Source organism: Chaetodon trifascialis, chromosome 17, assembly GCF_039877785.1.
Source record: "Chaetodon trifascialis isolate fChaTrf1 chromosome 17, fChaTrf1.hap1, whole genome shotgun sequence".
Taxonomy (NCBI): domain Eukaryota; kingdom Metazoa; phylum Chordata; class Actinopteri; order Chaetodontiformes; family Chaetodontidae; genus Chaetodon; species Chaetodon trifascialis.
Window position 1 is genome coordinate 13,765,378 of NC_092072.1, and position 23,620 is coordinate 13,788,997.

General features: G+C 40.9%; 4 protein-coding genes across 8 annotated transcripts in view; all 4 read right to left on the reverse strand.

Moving 5' to 3' along the window:
- LOC139346233 (serine/threonine-protein phosphatase 6 regulatory ankyrin repeat subunit A) overlaps nt 1–8,002 on the reverse strand; it is a 22,684-nt gene extending 14,682 nt beyond the window's left edge. The window contains exons 1-7 of the mRNA XM_070985200.1: nt 7,742–8,002; nt 6,199–6,297; nt 5,852–6,004; nt 5,552–5,677; nt 5,307–5,339; nt 4,579–4,731; nt 2,380–4,468 (exon numbers count right to left, since the gene is read on the reverse strand). Of these exons, the coding sequence (XP_070841301.1) occupies nt 2,380–2,406 (27 nt within the window). The 5' untranslated portion in view covers nt 2,407–4,468; nt 4,579–4,731; nt 5,307–5,339; ... (2 more) ...; nt 6,199–6,297; nt 7,742–8,002. The remainder of the gene's footprint in view (nt 1–2,379; nt 4,469–4,578; nt 4,732–5,306; nt 5,340–5,551; nt 5,678–5,851; nt 6,005–6,198; nt 6,298–7,741) is intronic.
- Nucleotides 7,997–11,051, reverse strand: LOC139346236 (progranulin-like). Its single transcript, XM_070985204.1, has 6 exons — nt 10,975–11,051; nt 10,543–10,692; nt 10,122–10,424; nt 9,773–9,946; nt 8,897–9,043; nt 7,997–8,615 (listed from the first exon to the last, which is right to left on the reverse strand). The coding sequence occupies exons 2-6, from the start codon at nt 10,690–10,692 to the stop codon at nt 8,487–8,489; spliced, it is 903 nt and encodes a 300-aa protein (XP_070841305.1). The 5' UTR covers nt 10,975–11,051; the 3' UTR covers nt 7,997–8,486.
- Nucleotides 11,052–12,311: 1,260 nt separating this feature from the next.
- Nucleotides 12,312–19,382, reverse strand: fam133b (family with sequence similarity 133 member B). Of its 4 annotated transcripts, none has more exons than XM_070985208.1 (11): nt 19,239–19,382; nt 18,343–18,440; nt 16,937–17,015; nt 16,640–16,759; nt 16,516–16,548; nt 16,182–16,253; nt 15,340–15,438; nt 15,138–15,176; nt 14,906–14,995; nt 13,858–13,908; nt 12,312–13,576 (listed from the first exon to the last, which is right to left on the reverse strand). In XM_070985208.1, the coding sequence occupies exons 1-11, from the start codon at nt 19,260–19,262 to the stop codon at nt 13,481–13,483; spliced, it is 801 nt and encodes a 266-aa protein (XP_070841309.1). In that variant the 5' UTR covers nt 19,263–19,382; the 3' UTR covers nt 12,312–13,480. The 4 variants fall into 4 exon arrangements, with proteins under 4 accessions (XP_070841309.1, XP_070841307.1, XP_070841308.1 ...); XM_070985206.1 differs by having other exon boundaries at nt 14,903–14,995; nt 19,239–19,380; XM_070985207.1 differs by having other exon boundaries at nt 15,138–15,179; nt 19,239–19,380.
- Nucleotides 19,383–20,074: 692 nt separating this feature from the next.
- Nucleotides 20,075–23,620, reverse strand: part of cdk6 (cyclin dependent kinase 6) — a 35,976-nt gene continuing 32,430 nt past the window's right edge. Inside the window, exon 8 of one of the 2 annotated variants that reach the window (XM_070985243.1) lies at nt 20,075–23,563. In XM_070985243.1, coding sequence (XP_070841344.1) covers nt 23,411–23,563 — 153 coding nt within the window. In that variant the 3' untranslated portion in view covers nt 20,075–23,410. The remainder of the gene's footprint in view (nt 23,564–23,620) is intronic. The other variant, XM_070985244.1, reaches the window with a different exon arrangement.

A 23,620-nucleotide genomic window follows, 5' to 3' on the forward strand; every position in this document is an offset into this window, starting at 1 on the left:
GTGTGCGTATGCATGTGATGGGACATATACTCACACAGACAGCAGCAGCTATTAAGAAGCTGACATTTAAAGATGCAAAGGTTTTAAAGATCAAGAGAGGATGATGTTATGAAGCTTTGCTGTCTGGACATGTGGAAGGTGATACTTTTCATTTGTCTTTAGTCATATCCAAATAACATATACAGTGTGTATTAGAGTGTATATCCTAACACTGCCCTGGCACATTGACTCTGTCTACTAGCAGAGCCACAGACATGATGATTACTTTAATGGATAAGCCAGACAGTCAAAAATGGGGGCCGAAAGCAATTGTTCTGTATACTGTAGAACAATTGATTTATACTGGCCACATTTCACTTGTGCACAAAGATGTTGCATGGTGCTTTGAGGCTCTTTGTCTGATGTATGCAGTGTGGATACCTCTGAAAACAAACACAAACAAAACAAAACTACAATATGCCCTTTTTTATGCTTGACCCTCTGTTTTCATTGAGTGTGTTATCTCTATGCCTCTACCATCTCGGCCCTCTGACAGGACCATAGCTGGGTTAGGACACTCTGCATGCTCCTAAGCTACAGGATGCCCTCTAGAGGATCAACAGGAGCCAAAACTGACACTCACAGCCTAGTCCTGTCCTCTGAGTGCAACTATTTTTGTCCATTTGTCCAGTTATCTGTCAGCCAGCACAACAGAGAACAATAGAGAATAGAGAGGGGGACCTAATCACACACACACACTTCCGTTCGTTGCATTCCTGCTGACTGCTCGGAAGACTAGTCAGACCAGGACAGGCCACGGAGCTGCTCAACCACTGACCCCCTTTGACTCAAGTTCAAATTTTTACTGAACTTGACACTTACAAAATTACATTTTACTATGATCACTGAGAAGCCACCACAAAATCAAGCATAGACCAGCACTTGTCTGCCATAATTACCTCAATGGGTACAACAAACAATTCTTTTCATTTAATCATTATTACTATTTATTATTATGGATATTACTGAGAAATAATTGAGCAAAACATAATAAATAATGCCCAATGCCTTTCACAACTTTAAATTGCAATGAGGAGTACAGAAAGCAAAATATTGTATTTAAAAAGCTGTATGCAAGAAATTTTTGACAGTTTGACTAAAGTGACACAAATTATTAATAATTACAATAATGTGAGTTTTTCTGTTGATAACTGGCTGAATGAATTACTTTCTTAGGTAATTCTTATTATTCCCTCTATCTGTCAAACACATACATACACAAACAACAAAACTATCTGGTGATTAGACTCAAATATTTTGCAATTTTTCTTTAAAAAGTGATGCAGCATATATACTCATGTCAATGTCACTGACTACACTTGACAAAATGTGTCAAAACAAAACAACTTGTGTGACTAAAAGTGTTTAAATCCTCCAATTGTCATTGAAGTATTCACTACAATGTCCTATGCACCGCTGCCATTGGCTTGGAGCAGTGTTCATTGACAACTGCTTTAAGCTTGTGGAAAGTGTCTAATTCGTGGCCACAGCTGGGGACTTGAACCAACACCACCTGCTATTTAGTCTGACAGCTCTTTGTTATCTCCAGCAACAGGTGACCGGTCGCAGCTACCCCGCAGAAAAATGTGTAGGGAGCTAAACTAGACAGCTGACAAAACAAACTCCCCATGCACAATATCGGCTTGCAGTCAGTTGGCTAATACGGAAACATGCAATCCAACTCGAGATAACACGTCTCACTGACTTTATGTTAACAATCTTACAATAAGGCGACATAACGTTATTAGTCCTGCGTGAGTTCAAGCTGCTAACATGAGCAAAGGAGTTAGCCACCCTGTTAACCCCGTAGCTATCCAGCTGTGTTCACCAGTCCATCACCACCATAAAAAGCAACAACAGCGAGTCAAAAACACCCAAGAAAACTAGTAAATGACCGTGCAACTACTGATCACTTTGACACGAAACTGTGCGTTTTAACTGAGCTAAGTTAACCAAAGGAAACAGGTGACTTCACGTTGATAGGATTCTCATGTTAAATGGTTTTCTGTTGACTGGTTACCGCTAGCTAGCTAGTTAGCATGTGTTCACGTATCAGTTGACTTAACGGTAAGGACGACAGCAACAGTACGCGACATTAACTTCGCCATTAGACCTTTATTTTTACATTTTTAATCACCAGACTGCTTCAAATCACTAAAAACTGTTTAATGTTAATAAAGTTAAGCTCTCACTTAAATGAACCATCGATGTGACACGGTGCGGACTAACGTTGCATAAAAACATTCAAGCAAACGTTAGTTTTACAAAAAAAAAAAAAAAAGACCAACGCGTTAACTTAACGTTACATGTTAGCATTGCTAACATTATAGATAACGTTACCTGGTCTTGTATCTTCAACACAGCCATATTCCCCGTGTAAAACCGAAAGGAGGGAGTAACTCGCCCGGGAGTTACTATAAATTAACCGGGGGGTGGTGGAGGGGACTGACTGAGGACAGACTCTCCGAAGCGCAGTCAAACGCTGCCGCTTCCCCCCTCTTCCTTCCTGCCGCGGACAAAGTCACCACATCATGGGACGTGAATGACACAACAGGAACGTCGGGACCGAAACACAGCAGTCAACAAACTGTACACAACACATATATAACCGCACTACACACCACTGACAGCTCTCGCACACTGACTGTATGGAAACAGTCTGTTCAGCAACAACAGGCTGATAGGCAAAATTCCGAACATTTTCATGGACATTTAAACACTACACCTGCAGTACTAAATGTAACTTCACAATTCGATTTCCCGCAACCCACAGCGCAAATGTCACAGAGAAATGACTCAAATATCCACACTGATTATTCGTTTTTTATGGTATTTGCAGGGCTTCCTATATATTTATAGTACTGCTTATATGAAAATTGCAATTCAAAAGTGGCACATTCCCAGTCTGACAGGCATACATTTTCTGCTTTGACAATGTCATGATAAAATTTTGTCATACAAACTCAAGCAGTGGTGGAAGAAGTACCATTACAACAATGTAAAATACTCCATCACAAGTAGAAATCCTGCATTAAAAAATCTTACTTAAGGAAACGTATCAAAGTTATCAATAACAAAATTAAAGTAGTGGTTTAACCCCTTTGACAGACATATTATCATGTAAGACATCATTAGATTATTAACACTGAATCATCAATGTGCAAGCAGGAAAAATGACGGGTGGAGCCATCTGTGGAACTCACAGACATCCGAAATGTGCTGTAACCATGACTATGCTGCTTTTTGTACAAGTACCTCTAAACTGTACTTAAGTACAGTACTTAATTAAATGTACTTAGTTGCTTTTCACAACTGAGCCCAGTAGCTCTTAGTACAGTAACGAAAAGATAAATCATTCCCTGAACGTGAACTTAAAGATTTCAAGCCGATGTTGACTCGACTGAGATGTACATCACTTAAAAGTAAAACCTGTTTAGTGTTGTGACTGTCTCTGCCTAAAAGCCTCTCACTTCCAAACTGATGATTTATGCATACATACAAGGAAGAAAAGCAAAACACATGAACACACACATTTGCAATGATATACAGTGAGCATCAACACACTGCTCAGCAAGAGGACTGAGTGAATCCTTCCACAGTACACCACTGGACTGGTATCTCCCACTTAGTAGATGTTACTGCAGAGGATCAGAATCCGGTAATCAAGGCAGTTTTTGATGCATTCATGACATCTGCAGGATTTTGCCCACATGTAGTTTTTAAACTGAAGACATGACATTAAGACCCTTTGGTCCGTGAAATCTCATATGCTGTTTGAGACGGGAATTATTAGAAAACTGTTTGCCACATATACCACATTTGTTTCTCTTTGTGTGGCTTTGAAGGTGCTGGACGAAACTCTCTTTGGACTCTAAACGTTTTCCACAAATTCCACACATTCGGGTCTTATCCACTGCGTGTGCTTGTGCGTGTGTCTTCAGTGTGTATATGTAATGGAAAGTCTTTCCACAGGCTTTACAAGAATGAGGACCTGTGGCGTTCTGACTGACAGATAACTGCGTTGATTTCTTTATATTTAAACTCAAGGGCGGTAAAGATCTTTTCACAAGCTTTCTCCTCTTTGAACTGGGTGCCTTTAAACCTGAAGGTGTATGGTTTGTCTTCCACTCCTCAATCTTGTCTGCAGTGGTGTGCTGATATTCTCCTTGTTGCTGCCATATCTCACCAACTCCAATATCAGGCTGAGGTTCCAGAGGCTGAGCTGATGAATTACAAAGAGGATGTCCCTTGCTGCTTTCCTCACTGTTGATTTTAGTGGGATCTTGAATATAACTGCCCACACAGACGATGTTGATGGCAGAGTATTGGGCGTGATCGGTCTCCAGACTTTGTTCTCCCATTTGACTGTTTTGTATTTGCTCACCTTTAATCTGCAGTTGCTCTGAGTTCTGCAACTCAGGATGACTCACTGTGGATAAAGAAAAAAAAACACAACAAAAAAATGTGTTCAGTTGTTTGCATCACAAGTTTTAACATGCAGCGAAAGTGAATTCTGCATGCCATTCTCTCCCACCAGACCTAGTCTCGACATTTCCTGTTCCTCTTTAATTTGAAGCAGCAGCGAGGTCTTTTCGTCGTTCTGGTCCAGGCTGCCGAGCTCCTGCTGACACCAGGGTTCAGGACTCAGGGGAGCCTCCTCCTCAAAGGCAGAGCCAGAGGGCTGATTGACCTCTAAGGCAAAGGACAGAGCAGTGTATTTCATTCCCTGATACAATGACAAATGTCTCTTTCTTTGCAGTCAAAATATTTATCTGAAGGCCTCAGTCAATGCACATCTGTGGCTATACAACCCATCACATTGTTTTAAGAGATTTTCGCTCAAAAATAAATAAATGATCAAAATAATGACGAAGCCGATTTTATCTTCAAAACAATGTGTTTTGCCTCAAAACACTTCACAGCAGTTTGAGGCAGGCATGGTATATTGTGGCAAAGGACAGCTCAAAATATGCCTCCAGTAACCAAAAGTAAACAGAAAAAGGGAAGAAAACACTTATTATGTGATTATACCAGAATTCCTAAGAGAGAGTAAAAACATGATTAGCCAAGCTTCTTTCCTTTCACAAAATATATTACTGCTGCATTACAGTGGAGATCATGAATGCAGAGTTACGCAAGTGCTGTATTTGTTTTTGATGCTTATGCAACAAATATTTACAATTAATTACAGCATTATTCTGAAACTGATGAGGGTAATAATTCATCATTTGCGAGTGACTGAGGGGCATCAGAGACGGTATACTAACCTGCATCTTGGCTTTGCTGCAGTATTGCATAGCCTGTGAAGTAAAAAAAGACACAGCAATATCCAATCATATCAATAATTACTTTACTAATAAAATAATAAACGCTAAAATGGTTGTTAGTACTAAAATAACAACCATTATTATTAGCGGTGGCACTAGCACATATCAAAAGCACAACTGAAACAACAAAACACAGGAATGGTAAAATAACAGCCAAGTCGAGAATGCCAAGAAATTGTACTTACAATGTTGTTTAGATATGTGCCGCTCGAAGTTACATTTCCGATAAATGATCTTCCTGCAATATGGGCAGTGCCAGTGACTTCTGCGCTGGATCCTGTCTTTGCACATACACGGTACAACAAATTTTTCTGAAGAGAGAATAGAAAGCCTATTGACAACTAGAAAACACCTTAAATGGCAGAACATTATTTTAGCATGTCTTAGCACACTCCCAGGCTATGAAAAGCAGCTAGCACACTTGAAAAGCGCTTGACTGAGGTAACAGAGTATCAGGTTTTGATTTCAGTTTTAATTAAACTTACCTTTGCCCCCCTCTGTAAAATGTACAGCAAATAGATAATGCTTCCTCATTAAGTGCGTCTCAGTGGCTTCAGTTGTCTTCAGGCAGTAGGGACAGTTGCCTTTGGCTGCAAACTTTAGAAAGTTGGTGCGTGAGGTGAAGACACACTGCAAATCTGGAAAATAAATGTGGACCTAGTTTAGTGACAGCACGGTATTAATTAGAAATGTATTTGCAGTGACTGACTTGGTGCGTCACACTGGTGTGGCTAATGGTGCTTACTGTTATGTTCCCAATATTTTCTCGCAAGGCTTCATCAAGAAATGATTTTACGTAAGAGGAGGATTTATTGTTAGACTTCAGTCCTACCACTGGAATGGCCAGGTCCTTTTCTGGCCTTGTGGGGAGGACTTGAATCTGATGAACATGGGCTGGCGGCAGCAGGGCTTCTTTGGTTGGCATGGTCTGCTGCAGAGTAAAGAGAAGAACAAAGTAGGTTGGAGTTTGGGACAAGGAACATAAACATATTGCGAGAAATAACAACAACAACAAAAAGCTAGTAAGTAGTTCCTTTATATTAAAAACTGTTTTCTGAGGTGTTTACTCATAACATTAACTCTGTTCTAGTGTCCCAGTAAGCCTTGACAGTGACCCTGAAACTGAAGCAGCTAAATGGAATTCAGTCATCATTAATTTATTTACAACTGTGCTTTTCCTGCAACACATGTGAAAATGTTGTCAGTGAAAAAGGCCCGCTGAGAGATGTTTTACAAAGCGACATACATGTCATCATTAAATCTGTCAGGAGTGACATGATTCTGTATCTTTAGGTTGTACATGGCCCAAATGGTAGGAGGCATCATGTTAATAACACTTCCATAACGAAGATATAAGACAAATACCAACTTGGTAGGTGCACAGAATGACTATGCTGCTGACAGTAACAGCAGTGTGAAAAATGACTTGACGGCACGCATTGTAATGCTTCAGTTTCCAGTGATACGTTGTAACTCTGGTTTATTGGCATATTATGTGTAATGTATAAACTGTGCATAATCCTATATAAATGGAAAACTGCCCAAAAAGAGCGAAAGTGACTCTTTGTGCTGCTCCCATTTCTGCTTTATACACTAATATCACGGCTGACATACAGTTATTGTTCTGCTGGCATGTGTCACTTGGAAGCAGCTAAACTAGCGGTGCTAGCTGTACTGATGTCCACAGCTAGCAAACCATGTCGGACTCGCATTATGAATAACAACCGTAACACTGTCCAAATATAGGTCATGTGTATTGGACTCTTTCACGATCTCAGTAGCTGTTTCAGTAACTCAATTAACGTCAGAGCCAGAGTTCAATGCGCAACATGCGCAATTAGTAAGGGAAGATGTCAAACACGTGAACGGACTGCGTCAAATCAACAGCAATAGAGAGCACCTGTGTTTAGCTCGTAACGTTAGCTCTCTCATGTTTTATCTACTGTTTTGTGAATTGACACATACACGCTAGATGATGCTACCTCTGTAATGAGCATAACATTACAGCTAGCTAGCTAGCTAATAACGAGTTCTAGTGGTTTTCTTCTTCTTGAATGTCGTCTCGTTCAGCACTTCAATTGACGTTAAACCAAAACCCAGAAAAATAAGAACGTGAGACATTTCCAAGTTTCTTCATGTTCAGGAAATAAATTACGTTGATGTTAAGAAACAACTATTTTAACTTGACAACACTCTGCACCAATGTTTGAAACTAGCTAGCTAAACAGATCTATAGTGAGTGCCAGCTCGTTTTTGAGTCGTTTCAACGATAACGATCAGACATGAAAAGAGGTGAGACTAGTTTGTAGAGCCGGGGGGGGGGGTCAGAGGACGACCCCTGCTGCCTAGAGCACATGTAGTTCGGATGGACCAACCTTCTTTTTGTGGTAACTTGGCTTTGAGGATCATGTCCAGCAGAGAACGATGGCGGTCATTTTCTTCCTTCAAACGGCAGGTCTGCTCCTCGTAGTCCGTCAATGTTTTTTCGATAGCGCCTAATATTTCTGAAGCAGCGGTGTGAAGCCGCTCGGTGACAAATATTTTCAGGTCTTCGATTTGACCCATCTTTCCACCTTTTGTAAACACACTCTACCTCCACCAGGAACGACATACACGGGAAGTGAGCCAGTCGGAGTGAAAATGAAATTTCCGTTTAATCCTTTCGAAGTAAAAGCCCGTTGTTGAAAATCACAGTTTTACCTTGTTATAGTTATAATAACAATATATTCTGGGGAAGACAGGTGAGTGATCCCTCACCAGGTAACACCTTCAGTTCAGGCAGCATGAAGAAACAGTTCACTCACATTTTCATATTGTTTATTTAAAAATGTTTCGATGTTTGTAAGTGTTAAAAATCTGTTTACTTACTACACTACCACAATGGATATAAAATGTTGCATTAAAATCTTGCTTAGCTGGTTACTAAAATGAAAGTTGATACCCTATCCCACTGTGAGAACCAATAAAGTATGCAGTATAATTAATCTGAAATACAATTCAGTGATTTGGGCATTTTTTTTTTATTATTATTGAGGCTGTGATGCACTGTTATCTGAATATGTAGCAAAATAATAAAGACGCTCTCACACAAACAAACTGCACAGACTTAAGAGCATGTCCTCAGTCTGCTTTGGCACGTTTCAGTGGTCCTGAGGGAATTGGAGAGAAACTCTTCCCGCATGACAAGGAGGTGGGGTCGCATTTATATCCATAATCACAGCAGTGTTGACCGTCCCCGCAACACTGGCCCTGAATAGGAACAAGGCTTAGTGTTAGAAAAAAATATAGTATTGACAAGTAAATTACTGCAGTAAGCACACTAATTTCTTGTTTTTATGGTAAGAGCAAGGACACTGAAGTCTATGTCAGCTGAATCAGTCTGCAATGTTTATGATGTGGATCATTTTATTGCTCTGTGCATTAAACCGTCTATATTCCTGTTTGCCTAAGCACTTTTATCAAATCATTTTCTTTCAGGGCAATGCACCATTATTTCATGAGGGCTTTAATATTTGATGCACAATCCATACCAGCTGGTAGGGACAGCAGCTCCATTGGCCACTGGATCCTTTGCAGCAACTCGTCCCTTGTGCGCAGTAAAACTTGGAATCACAGCGAATCACTCCGGCCTCGTGGTTGTTGCTGCTGGCTTCCGTTAGAGCTGCCATTGGCCTCCGCTAAAGGTAAGCACAAAGTGACCATTATACACTGGCTATTATCTAAATATTTAATCACAAAGATGTATTCATTTATGTATTAGGTCGCTAGTCCTTTGTGCTTTTTAAACCTGGTTTATTAAGTATTTTTCTACAACATCAAATATTCATAGAAAATTAGGCAATGATCAAAGTAAAACCTACCAGCTATTTGCAAACTGTGTTGAGAAGAATAAAGTGATTTAGGTGATACGTAATTCTCAAAAGGTTTGATATTACAAGTCAAACCTTTCATATTCATGTCATATGTAGTCATTTGATTGATTAGTATTTATTGCAGCACCTTTAAATCTAGGAGAAAAAAAAACCTGGGGTATTGTATTACTGGAAGTTTTATTTATCAGGATTTGAACACTAAAAAAAAAAATGCAGCTAATCTGCTTTTTTCGGACTTTGTATGTCCGGTTTGATTAACAGTGGCCTGCCAGTGTAAACAAACCAATACCTATATCAGCACATTGCGATTCAGATGATGCTAAATCCTGATTGGTGCACAGAAGGATGTGACTTCACCTTTTTCCAAGTGAGCTTACTTCAGACCAGTGAAAAAAGCAAGAGCAGAAAGGAATGCAGAAAACTCATGTGAAATGGCCAAAAGTGTCAAAAAAAAGTGTCTTCATGTCTTCCATCGCTCATAATCAGAGGCCAATTGAGAAAACATATACAGCACATATAGAAAGGAACATTTACCTCCTGCAGGCTGCTTTTGTCCTGTGGAGCAGAGATGAGAGCGGCAGGGACTGAAGACAGAGCTTGTTTGGGGGAGAAAGGATATCTCAGGCCCTGCCTCACACAGTGCGTGTAAGTGAGGTCACAGTCGAAGCCATATGGACAACAGTGGAAGCCATCCAGACAACACCTGCCCTACAACACACACATTTTATACAACAATTAAGACACTGAATTGTGAGTGCGTAATAATAATGAAAGAGAAATTTGCTTTGCAATTACAAGTTCAAAAAGCTTTGAGTTCATTCCAGCAGTAGATAGAAGAGATATCATCTTGTCTTGTTCAACAGAAGTATGGAGGTCAACTCACGGGAGAGTAAGGACAGCAGAACCAGGCGCCTTTTGGGTGTCTGCAGCAGGTGGTGCGGTCGGGACAGAAGGTGTAGGGGTCACAATAGACTACTGAGCTCCTGTGTTGATCCGGGACGTGGTTGTTTTCGGGCTCCTGGAGGCTTGATATAGGTCGGACAGGAGGGCTTGGTTCCTCCGGAGCCTCCTTCCTCACCATGGGTATGTTCAGCCACGGCTGGTGCTCTTTCTCACACATTTGGGTGACCAGGTTACAACGAAACCCGGAAGGACAGCAGTGGGCCAAGTCAGCGCAGCACACGGCCTGAAGGCGCACGGAGACGCGACACACGCCCAGATTACGGGAGGAATATTCCCAGCAGTCCTTCACACAATAGTTAAATCTTAATAAATTATGTTATTTTATACGTTGGCAAACTTACATTTGGGTATTGACAGCAGCTGTAGCCATGCCTCGTCCTGCAGCAGGTGGCCAAATCCGAACAGACATTCCCGTCAGGACATGTGATGGAGCAGGACGCGAACTGCGCCGCCAGCAGCCCCGCGAACACGCACAGAGCTGTCCTCAACATCTGCAGGAGGGGACATGGCGTGTCAGTGGGTGGGATACACCGCGTGCAGCCAGGAGGGAATGAAATAAAATTCTGATTTTGTGAATTCAATGTGTAATTTTCACTCTTTTTTCATGCGCGGCAGAGACTTTCAGTTTCTATACTGGCTTTGACGAAGAGCTTCCATTTCCTCAAAACAACCTCACTGAGCAGTCACAATGCACAAAAATGAGTAAGTACAAAGCACTCTACTGACAGTTAGGCCAAGAAAGGACACAGGCTCACTTGATTTTTCTCACTTACCTTGTGCAAGTCGTTCCACAGCTTACTGTAAAGCGCCTCACACTTCCTCTACAGTGAGGCCAGACAGGCGCTCTTTATATGGCAGGTTAGATCCTCCCTCTGGGCAGAATCTGGATCTGGACCCTGCACTGAGCATCACACCCCTGGACCCTGTGATGGCAGCTCAGTGGAACTACTTCACATTAGCTGAGCATACTTGGATAAAAGGAGGTTAGGGTAATCATTGTTTCAGGCTGCAAACACCTCTCAACGATTGAACATGGAAGAGCTCACACTAACCTTTGGCACCATTATATTGTTTTCATCACATGATCCGCCTGTAAAAAACTAGTTGAAAATGAAGAAGTATGCTTTTAAGAAACTGTTTAACAGTTCAGTAAACACAGCGGTGGAATGTAACTGCACTTAAGTACATTTTATACATTATATGTACTGCCCTTGAGTGCTACACACTGTACTTTTCTACTCCACTGCATTTAGTTACTCTGCAGATGCAATATTTTACATTAAATACATAGTTGGTATGTTAATGCTTAAGAAATGATAATATATAGTAATCTGACAGGGGTCATTCTGCCAAATGAGTGCCTTTACTTACTGATATTTCAAGTACACTGCTACATGTACAGTGCAGAGCGGAAACACAACGGAAGAGGTATGATATCAAACAGGTAGGCTGGTTACCTTCTGGTTGATATCCTGTTTGTTGCAGCACTGCTGACCTCAATGTAAGTTGTACGGAAGGAAGACAGTGCGGTTTCATATGAAGGGTGGTAATAAAAGCCAAAGCAAACAAACAAAAAAAAAGAGACACAAAAAAGTCCCACAATAGAGGTTGTAAGTAACAGCAATAAAGGCTAAAACAATACTTTATTAATGAATTCCCATTGTTTATACAATTACACTGTAGTGTAACAATTCAGAACAATTATCCCTTGTATAAATGTTGACTGTGTAGCTCACATTTCTTATTGTAAATCCAACTTCAATATGAGGCTGGCGAGACATCAGGTCTACATGCATGACACAGGCACTAGCAGAACAGCCTCATCTAGCAACTAGAAATGCAAGATGTCAGGTTTAAAGCGGAGAGAGGAGCTCCGACAGGTCAGCATACTGAAGGTGAAGGTACAGTGCGCACGCAAAAGTTTGGGACCCCCTGTGAATATTTGAGAGAGTAGCAGATGAACTGATCTCCAAAAGTCAAGCGAAGGACGAAACGTCCTCTTCAACATTGTGAATGCATTATATTTGTTTTGTATAATTTGAGTAGAAAAAAGAGAAGGGAGCACTATGCAAAAGTTTGGGCACCCAAGAGATTTGAGCTATCAGATAACTTCTTACCAAAGTCTCAGACCTAAATTAGCTTGATAGTGCTATGGCTTGTTCACAGTCATCCTTAGGAAAGGCCAAGTGATGCAAACTTCAAAGCTTTATACATACTCTGACTCCTCAAACCTCATCCCAACAATAAGCAGCCGTGGGCTCCTCTAAGCAGCGGCCTAGCACACTCAAATTCAAATAAATTATGCCCACAAAGCAGGAGAGGCTGTAAGAAGCAAAGTGTTTTCACTCAGTTGTTTCCTCAGTTTGTACTTTAATGTAATAAATAGCTTTTAAGAGGAAGGGTGGAGGTGAAGTTAGGGTCTGGAAGACTGAGAAAACTGCACAAATATGACCTTCATGGAGGAGTGATCAGAAGAAAACCTTTCCTTCATCCTCACAAAATTCAGCTTTGGGTGTTTGCAATGGAACATCGAAACAAGCCTGAAGCATTTCGGAAACAAGTCCCGTGGACTGATCTGCAGACAGACCTCAAGAAAGCAGTACATGCAAGACGACCTAAGAATCTCACAGAACTAGAAGCCCTTTGGCAAGGAAGAAAATCCCCCAGACCAGAAGTGAAAGAGTCTGACTACAGAAAGCATTTACAGGCTGTGATACTCGCCAAAGTGTTAAAAAGTACTGACCATGCAGGGTGCCCAAACTCGTGCTCCGAGCCGGTTTGCTTTTTTGTCATTTTGAAACTAAAAGTAAAAAACATAAACTTGCTTCAGAGATTTTTTGGAAATGAGTTCAGCTTTTCCTCTCTTAGCCATTCACAGTAACAAACTGGGCCTGGCAGGGATGCTCAAACTTCTGCATGCCACTGAAAGTGCTGGTTACACTACAATCTCCAAGATGAGGGAGGGGGTGGGGGGGTATGTGGAACTCACTTCAGTCCTGTTGTTGAGGGTAAATCAAAGAACAAATATCTACAAAAAAAAAAAAAAAAAAAAAGCATGGTAATAAGAGTCAACAGAGGATATGTACCAGTAGTTGCCACTGAGAGGGATGGGAGGGGCTCAGGGACTCAAAGAATCCCAGCATTACAAGTCTGTCGGTCTCTTGCTTGAGCATGGCATGATGACTTGAGCTGGAGAGGAGCAGTTTTTAGAAGTCAAAGGCAAAAATAACACTACTAGTGAACTGTCGGGAGGACGAGGGAACCGTACAGCTACGGTTGTTAGTCAAGCTCCGAGTCTGACTGCGATGCTGCCTTCTTTTTCTTTTTCCTGCCGTGTTTCTTGTGCTTCTTTTTCCTCTTCTTCTTGGATTTGTCCTGTGAACATAAAACAATGGATGTTTGGCACTTTTTAATGAAGCCTTAATTCTACAGCTTGATTGTTAACAGCATGTATTCAGTAGAGTGTTGCTATACAGAGGATTTTATACCAGTAAATTTCAGGCGCACACACATAACAACAACTTAACACAACATCTCTGCATTTAGGCATCTGTAGTAGTAAAATGTGAGACATGCACACCTGTCTGCAAGCAAATCTCACAAAAATCTGATTGGTGTTGTGAAACTCAAAAGAAGACATTAAGTTAACGGCTCACTGTGATTTTCTCCTTTTCCTCGCTGCTTCTCTTTTTCTTCTTGGCTTCGGCCTACAGGAGGGAAAAGTTGAAATGAGACCACGAGAAGAGGGAAGTCCTGAGTTACATGCAATTCTAAAAGTCCCTCTTCATGTAACAGTCGTGTTTCACAATTGTGTGAGGCTATAACAGCAGTTAGGTTTACAACATAATTAAAAATTTCTCATAAGGTTTCTGAGCCAACTTGTTTTCCTCTATGCTGAATTTTGCTCCTCCTGGCGTGGGTGCACCTTGGCGTTAATGTTGGTCACAAAACATATGACAAACTCCTAATCTCTTTTTTCAATATGAGACAATGACTCGACCACGTTGATATTAACAGAAACTGCTGAAATCACTTCATATCACTCATGACAACCATGAAAACAACATTAAAAGTGACATAACAGACAGGCCTAAGTGATGGAGGTCAAACACTGCGACACTTTGGTAAATAAGGAGTTTTTAAATTAGAGATGGAAACTTGAATGATACTGTACACTGAAGAGTGACAGACAGAAAGCTTATGGATGAGTGTGTAATATAAGTGACAACCAGAGATTAATCTGCGACCACTGTCTCATATGAACCTGTCCAACTGTGTTAAATATGCCTTTATCACTGGAGTCGTCTCTTTTTTAAAGGGTTATAACAGCGATGGACGTGGTTTTCAACGCGTTTTTATTTATTCATTCTTCTCTTGATGTCCAAGGCACGAGTGCCAACTGAGCCCTAATGATAGGTTGACTCATTCAAGTGCATCGAAGCACATCACAAATTTGTGTCTACAGAGAGGTGACGTGCACGCGCTTTCCGTTCTGCGTGAAAGGCACACAGCAATACTAGCTTGCATTCTTGAGCTTTATTCAAAGCAAGAGGGGCTACTAGCAACCTTGTCAGTAAATAAAATGTTGTCACTTAACAACAAAAAATGGTGAAAGAAATGTGTTAAGTCAAATGTGCCTGTCTAACACGGTCCTACTGGCAGTTTATGACCCATCTACAACCACAGAAGAATAATACTTACTACCTCCTCTCCCTCAGAGTCCACAGAGGACTCTGAAGATGAGTCTTTATAAGTTCGCTCGGCCTTCCTTTTTCTTTTACGGCTCTTGTCATCCTGGCAGACACAAGAGTTGCATCACAGTTATGACTCAAATAGCGAAAACAAGGGTCAACTTTATATTTCAAAGCATCACACATTTGTGGAAATATCCATAAGGTCTGTTAGTTGACTGAGTTAGTCAATAAGAGGAAGTCACCTTATCTTTGTCCCATTCTTCCTTGATTCTTTTCTTTTTCTTCTTGGAAAGAAAAACATTTAGATTAAATGATGGCAGTTTAAATATCTACTCTTAGTCATTGTGGGACATTATTTGACCGCACACTTTCAACACCACGACCCCATTCAAAGGCAGCCAACTGTGCTACACAACAAAGAAAAGACCTAAAAGGAAGAAAAACCTTGCTTTCAGCATCAGATTCTTCCTCTGAGCTGTCTGATGCTCTCCTGGCTGATGACTTCTTTCTCTTCCGTTTTTTCTTCACACTCTTCTTTTCATCCTAAACACACATATAGGATGCAATCAAACAGTGTAGTGCTGCATTATGTTGAAAGTAGCCGAGCCGATCTGTAGGACTGCTTTACAATCGACCAATTTGAGCTGTATTAAGTCCTATTTATTTCCTGCCTGTTAATAAGCTCAACCAATTCACTCCACACTATTAAAAACATTCCACTGCAACACAGGAGCCTACAGTATTCCTAGAACTGACCAATGACAGATCATCATACAGCAGCCAACAGTTATAATCAGTCAGTGTTGTGAGTCATCAGACAGAGCAGCTTTGGGTGTTTGTCTCTTTCAGAGACCATGCTTAGAAATTACAGCAAATTTGGATTTAAGGACATTCATTTTCTATTGTGTCTTTACAGACAAGCAATATATAGTATCAGGACTCCAGACTAACTGCAGCACCGGTGTTCCATAATGAAAAGTTCAGGCACACCAACACAAAATTTAGGAGCACTGATTCAATCAACATGCAATGCAGCACATTAATTTTTCCCCCAACTTTACTGTATTAGTGATACAGACATCAGGGTCAGACAGACCCCTGGAAAGAGTTCAGAAAGTAGTTGACATTACTGCTGGTGTACAGTGACAATTTGTACAATAGGATCTGTGATTTGGTTTATTATAAAACAGAAGTGGCGCTAGAGCTCGCTTTAAAATACGCAGGTTTGTCACAGTATTAATTTAACAATGCTGAAACGTATTGTATTGAAGTCTGTAACGACTTACCTCATCTTCAGATTCTGAGGAGGAGCTGCTAGAGGAATCAGAACTCGATGAGGAGGAGGAAGATGAAGAATGCTTGACCAAAACACAATGAAAGCAGGGTTCATTAGACTTGAGCTTATTCACTTGTTTGGGAATTGGAACACTATTGTAGGAGGAATAAATAAGAGATCATCTCAGAGGACAGGCATTGTGTGTGTGTGTGTGTGTGTGTGTGTGTGTGTGTGTGTGTGTGTGTGTGTGTGTGTGTGTGTGTGTGTGTGTGTGTGTGTGTGTGTGTGTGTGTCGCAGTACTGTGGCACAGCTGGCCACACAAATACTGGAAGTCTCTCCTCACCCTGTTGGATTTCTTCTTCTCTCTCTTCTTTTTCTAAACACAAATGAAATGCCAAACTGAGTGAGGATGGACGAGATTTAAGAGTGAGATCATCCACGTGCCTGATAAACAGGAGGTAACGTACCTCTTTTTTCTCTTTCTTCTCGTCTTTCTCCTTGTCTGTTGTCTTTTTGTCTTTCTCTTTGTCTTTGTCACTTCCACCCAACAACTTCTCTCGGTTTTTTGCCAGCTCTCTCCTCCATTTCTGAAAACAAGAGGAAATGTCTGAAAAGGGTATTCATCTACTGCTGTACGTAACTACTTTCAGTTAAAAGACGGCCAAATCTTGACACTTTGCATCTGACACTAATAGCAGGGCCTGAAAATAAAAGAAAACACAGATGGGGACAATTAAAGGTCAAACTTCATAATACAAACTTACATCATTCATTTTGTCCTCAAAGTCAGCCAGGGCCCGAGAGCCCTTCTTCTTCTTCTCCAGCTGCTCCTTTAACTCTTCCCTGATGAAGAGACAATAAACCATGTACTACACAGCAGACATTTAGGAGGATCACATCTTTCAAAACTGAAGGAAGTGCCCGTCACCTGCAGCTCTTCATTTCACCACTTCACTGGCTGCCGCTTTTTAAAATTCCTCCAATTAAACATTTAAACTGATCGTCCACTCAACAAGAACTTACAGTAAACAGACGCTGCATGACCAAATTCTTTCCCAGCATTTGTTTAATGAATCATGTTTCCTGTTTTCCAAATCGTTTCTGTTAAACTGTAATTCATTGAAGCCCCTTGGCTGACATTATGGTGGCATACATGAATTAATGTTCCTTTTTCATTTTTCATAGTGTGCTGAAAACACATTGCTCTTTGCATGTAGCAAAAGGGAACTTTCATACTGGCAGTGGAATGCAACTGATAATTAATTAAATGTGCCCCCTTGTGGCTAAGATTATAGTTAATTTCATTTAAGACAGACTTCTATCAGATATGAGATTTTACAAGACCCTAGTTCACACACAGCTATGAAGTTGCAGAGGATCTCCCTCTCTGCTCTCCATCTTTGGCAGCACTGTTGTGAGAGCACTCTGTCCTGGAGTATGCAGCTATACTGACTCAGATGCACTGAGTTAAAGTTAAACATTATTAAAACAGGGAGAAAGTGGTCTGATTTTTCTGCTGCAGTTACATGACATTTGAAGTTCTCTATGTAGGAAGAAAGGATGCAAGAAGTCTTTAACACTGAACTAATGAGGACACATGCTGTTAAACTACAGTGAGATCAGAAAACCTGAATTCATGTCAATCAATCTAAAAGAATTTCTGTCCAAGATGCACAAACCAAACACAGATGCAGTCCCCAGTCTACCTTAATAACGTTGCATGAAAACAGATGTTTACAACCAACAAGGACAACGCAAGGCTCCAAGCTGCAGCTGACAACAGCGCAGAGGTTACTGCCTCTTTTGCCAATTTGCGAGACAACAAATGACACACTTATTTCTCAACGCAGTCTTGATACTAGACTTGCAAACATTACTAATAACTCCTTTACCTGCAATAAGCACACCTGAAAAACTGCAAAGCCCACACACAAAAAGTAAAGCCCAACTGTCACTTTAACAGTTACCTCTCTTAGCCCATAAGATAAGAGCTGGTTCTGGCTGTCTGTAGGGGGAAGCATGAACTAGAAAACTTCACAGCCCCCTCCAGCACCAGCTTCTTAAAGGGCTACATCTATGTGTGATATCAAACAACCCAACAGAAATAACTGGAGAATGTAGCTGTGAGACAGACATTTGTCTCTTCAGTCCAGAGGTCCCCTTCACTCACCATGTTGGTCGAGGTCTGCTTAAATAATCCTGTATGGTTGGTCCAGAGTTCTGCGCCGGTCCCCTGGCTCGTGCAGCAGCAATGGGGTTAATGTAAGCCTGGAACACCAGAGGAAAGCATTTTACACATTTCTGGTGCTGGTTACTGAAATACACAGATGTTAGGTTATTACACTCATTATTACTCAGCTGTGTCGTTAAACCGTGTTCGCAGTACAGTTCTGCAGCACCACATACACCCGGACAATAACCATAAAAATAGAATAAAGCCATTTTCATTGTGCTGACGACTGGATTTCATACGGGGTCTTGTACTCGAGTAGTGCAACAGTTTTATTTAGGTGTACCTACTATACAAAGAAATGTAGCAAACGGCAATCCCTCCCAGTCTGTCAGCAGGCATCAATTTCGCCATGTTGACAGAATATATATACAGGGAATCACTAACGTTAAGCCATTTAGTTAGCCATAAATGCCACTGGTTAAATGGGTCCCTGCTAGTATTCCAAGGCTGTTTATTGACTCAAAAAGCAACGACTAACACTGCGCAATATCACCACGTCACAACATTGTACAAAATGTTAGGTGCTAAAGTTAAATTGTAGCTCCACCAGCACTGGTGACTGAGACTCGTCTTTTGCAATTAGCTACTACACGAAGCCACCAAAGCCAGGAAAATATTAAAATTAAAAACGCTTTGTTGTATTTTTAATATGATTTGCTGAACTTAAGTGAACACTGTCTAGGCCTTGCAGCAGAATACCTAGCTGAGGTATATATTAGCTAGCCAATGCTAGTTGTTACGCTAAGCTCTGCTTGTGTTTAGCCTAGCTAGCCTACCAAATGAAACCGTGTGACGGTTTCGCAGCTTTACACGAATTATGTCACATAACTCACCACTCGATTGTCTCTCTTGCCCATGTCGAGTTAGCAATGGGGGAAAATATCCGAGAGAAAGAACAACCATCAGTGTTACCTTGCTAACATTGACCTAGCCACATCAGACTGCGTTTGCTGACTCTTCTTCTTGATGTCTTTTTCGGCAGTTAGAAAACAACGTAATGATGCACTACCGCCACCAGCTGGTAGGAAGTGTGGACAGAGACTGTAAATTTAAGCCACTAAGACTAGGGATTCACACAGCAAAAAGATACATAATTAACATAATAATAACCAAAAGCACAAAACTAGTACATCCTCTCAAACAGATTCGGACTCCTCAGATAAGAAACAAAAATAGATAGCATCCATCTCCTGAACTCCTTTGTAAAACATCAGTTTGTTGATTTCAAGATTTTGTGTTTGTGTCTATATAAATATCACACTCAGTCCCATGATCTGACTTCTACCTGGTGTAACGCTATCAAAACATCTTCTTGTTCAATGATTGTATGTCAAACTATTAATGCTGTTAATATTTTATGTGCACCCGTTTTGCTATGGCTCCAGACTCTTCAGTTTACATGTTCCTCCATGTTGTAGTTTTGAAGTTGTCACTGATTTATAGCTAAACAGACAGAAAACACAAATTCGATGATACAAAAATTTAAATTTATTTGAAAAAAATGTACTCTTGTGCTCGTATGACATAGAAGCATATTGCTGAGAAAAGGCTGTGTGGCAAAATGCAAAGATAACAAATGACAACAGCAGTTGTGTTGCATCTGATGTTTCCTCATTAAAAAAAAAAAAAAAAGGTACTTATAATATATAAATGAGTCCAAAACAAGATTCACAAAAAGCTGCTTTTTATTCAACTGGTGCAACACAATAAGACACCAATGCTAGCATTCATACTTAAGTATAATGCCATGATTGTGTTTTTCCTAGCCTCCATTTTTCATACGCTAGAAACAAATGTGACACAGGAAAATATGTGGAATTTGAGTTATACGATGGACCAAGCTATCTTGGCTTCAAATGAGTGAAAGTTCAAAAAGCTCAACAGTGGACTTCAGTTTTATGAGACTGAAATGTATTACAAACGGGTTAACTCATGAGAAAAGCATACAGTGATTGTATCAAGTGGAATGAGACCAGAGCAGTCATGATTTTAATTGTAAACTTCTATGTCTAAAGTATTTGGAGCTTTCATTGCATTGTATGCACCACTGATACCAGATATGGGTCATTATCAGATAGAAAATTCACACAGTGCTTAGTCGAGCAGACAATTACATATACATGGATCTACATTGTGTTCGCCGTCTAGCAATTGAAAGTTGCTGGCAAAAACAGTTCATACAGGCAGTTATCTTCAGACAGTAATGACTACAGTAACATATATTTGATGAACCTTGGAATGACAGTAGACTGATCAATGGCATGATCATGGAACAGCTTGAAAGAGAACCTGAAGGAGTTGTAATGTGGTCTGTTAGTAGCCCAGAGATGTGCAAACTGTGCCCGAAAGGTTCGGACGTCCATAACAAGAACCTGAGAAAGTAGGAGAGTGTGTCTGTGTGTGTGTGCTAGCAGCACTACCTGTTAGGAAAACGTTAACCAGTGTTAAAATATGTTACTGTTCTGCAAGAACTACTACATACAAAAATACAACTCTGCATAACTTGCTTTTTCCTTGCTGGTAAAAACTGGGCTTGGATACAAAGGGACAAGACTGGAAAATAAAGCAAAAACTGTACACAAAATGTCTGTGCATTATTTCATCAAAACCACTGTAAAATTCTTAGTCGCTCTCAATCCAAAGCAAATGAAATTCAACAAGCACCCCAAGAGCCCACCCAACATTCTCAATAGACAAAATACTCTTGCCATACAACATTCCACTGACCCTCGCTAACTCTACATCTATCCATTTTTACGACATATCTATGGGCTGACGATGCATGTATCAAAAGGTTTCTATCATTACAGCTTGTACTGAGCACTCTATATCGTACAGTACCAATGCCTATCCTTTATACATTCCTTACATTGTCAAACTATTCTTACACAAATTCTATAATTATCTAAAGAGTTGGTGTAATTGGTGTAAGAATATTGTATGCCCCAGCATCTTAAAAAAAAAAAAAAATCAAGTAACAACTTGACGAAAACAAGCATAATAAGACTTGTCAATAAAATTAAAATTAAATACAGAATATTGGCGACACTCTTCTGTGCCAAATGTATTCATGTTGAATAGTGCTGGTGGGACTTTCTCCACCTATTGCAAGCCTGTGCATTACTGTATCATTCGGATAGTAAATAATTGTATTTTATAATGATAAAAGCCCATGATGGCAGACTAGAAGCAAGTCATAAACACCAAGTGAGTGGCAGGAACGTTTCTATAAGGTTCTTTCATCATTGTCTCAGCACTGATATCAGCCCATTATGATGAGTGCCTTGAAGAGCGCAGAAACCATTAGAATCCCGCTACTGGTCTGCAGTTACTCAGGACATCCTCAAGGTGGCAGTGATATAATACATATAGAACTGGAATGATAAGTCAGGACATGGCAGTGAGTGGCTGGATTGTGATGCCTAATGTTTCAATCAGTAGGCGTTGTACATGAGCGAGCTAAATGTCAGTGGTAGTGCACACACTAAATGTTGCGTACGTATCTTTGAGCGTGCTTGTACTGTGTATCTGCTCACTGCACACACCCACAGTGCGTGCGTAAGCGCAGCGTAAAGGCAGGCGAGGTCCATGCTGTCCACCCAGGCTCCTGTATGGTCCAGTCCCCCAGTCAAGGGGGCTCTTGCGAGGCCAAACACAAGATCCTAAAGCGTCCTCTGCTCCGTGGCCTCCGCCGTCCGTCTGCCCTCCACTACCAGTCAATCTGAGATGCAAGTCTCTTTTGCATTGTTAACAGTCAATCATCAACATTTAACAACCTAAAAGCAGCAATTACAATCCATCAGTTCATGGAAGGAGGATAGCTTTTGTGCATTTTTCAGGGAGTGAGAGCGGCGTCGTCCTTATTGACACCATCTTTACCCTCTTTAGGAGTATTTTCCTGGAGCTTTGTACATCGACTATAAAAAAAGCATTTGCCCCCTCGGTCTAGTTCTTGTTGTGTTTCTATGTATAACACAGAAACACAGTTGATTAAGCTTTTTTGACACTGATTCTCAAACCAAATGTCTCTTTAAAAAGTCCAAAACAAACGGATCTAAATGATGTATTATTGCTGTTACAGCCGACTGTTTTTTAGAACTTTTATAAACTCCATTATAATAACAGAAACATCAAAGAAATCCACAACAAGGTTATTGAAAAGTACCAATCAGTGGGAGGATGCCAGTAAAAAATGAAGGCACTGAGTATGGAGTATATGTCTGTTTTGAGCAGGTCATCCTCAAGGTAGTAGCGAGGGAAGTACCAATGAATGAACGACACTGAAGAAGATACAGGGTTCTCTAACTGAGCTAACTGAGCTAACTGAGCCGACAGCAGCCTGGGTGCATTTCTAGCTTTATGGCCTAAGACAAAGCCACTGTTGAAGGATCTCATGACATTTCAGCTTGAATTTGCCCAAAGGCATGTGGGAGAGAAGAAGGCGCCGTGGTGGGAGGACACCAAAATCAAGCTTTTTGACCAACAAAGTGCTATGCAAAGCATGCATCTTTGCAGCAGGAAAGCTGGTGAAGGTGAAGGGTAAAATATAAGCAAAAGCGGCACAGGGCTGTCTTCCAAAGGACAACGCTCTAGTGGCCAAATAGCAATCCAGACCTAAATCCAATTTGTGGCAGAACTTACAAACTGCTGTTCGGTCGTGCTCACCACGCAACCTGACGGAGCTTGAGGACGTCTGCAGAGAAGAATGAGGGAAAACTGCAGATTCAACCACAAAGACTCAAAGCAGCAAAGGATGCCGAAGGTGCCCCGTCGAAAACTGACTAGAGGTGTAGAGTGTTACATTTGTACTTAAATTCCATCTGTTCCTACACATTTATTTTCACTTTGACAATTGAGATTTATCTGCAGATCAGTGTCAAAAAAGCTTCATCAACGCACTTTGATTTACTGCTGTACAGACAATAAAACATGAATAACATCAAGCAGGGGTATGCAGAATACTTTTTATAGACATGTATGGGATGATGAGGGCGAGGGAGGACGGTCAGGCAGTCCTCTCCTCCATAGTGGGCTTGTTGCTGGGGATGGGCTGGGCCGCATACACACTTCTACTGTGGCTGTCCACACTTTGAAAGTAAGGGTGACTCAGTGCGGCAAAGGCTGATATCCTCCTGGAGGGGTTGAAGGCAAGGAATTGCTGCGAAGGAGAGAGGAGAAAAAGAGGACGAGATAAGTAAAGCCGACAGGAAGTTAA

Bases quoted from the DNA above. Each gene is read 5' to 3' on its own strand.
- LOC139346236 (XM_070985204.1), bottom strand. From the start codon at position 10,692: ATGTTGAGGACAGCTCTGTGCGTGTTCGCGGGGCTGCTGGCGGCGCAG. The intron at 10,425-10,542 runs GTAAGTTTGCCA...GTGCGCCTTCAG, and splicing joins GCTGCTGTCAATACCCAAAT to GCCGTGTGCTGCGCTGACTT. The intron at 8,616-8,896 runs GTATGGATTGTG...GTTCCTATTCAG, and splicing joins GCTGCTGTCCCTACCAGCTG to GGCCAGTGTTGCGGGGACGG.
- fam133b (XM_070985205.1), bottom strand. From the start codon at position 19,262: ATGGGCAAGAGAGACAATCGAGTG. The intron at 15,180-15,339 runs GTTTTTCTTCCT...TTTCTTTCCAAG, and splicing joins AATCTGATGCTGAAAGCAAG to AAGAAAAAGAAAAGAATCAA. The intron at 13,577-13,857 runs GTGAGCCGTTAA...TTATGTTCACAG, and splicing joins AGGAAAAGGAGAAAATCACA to GACAAATCCAAGAAGAAGAG.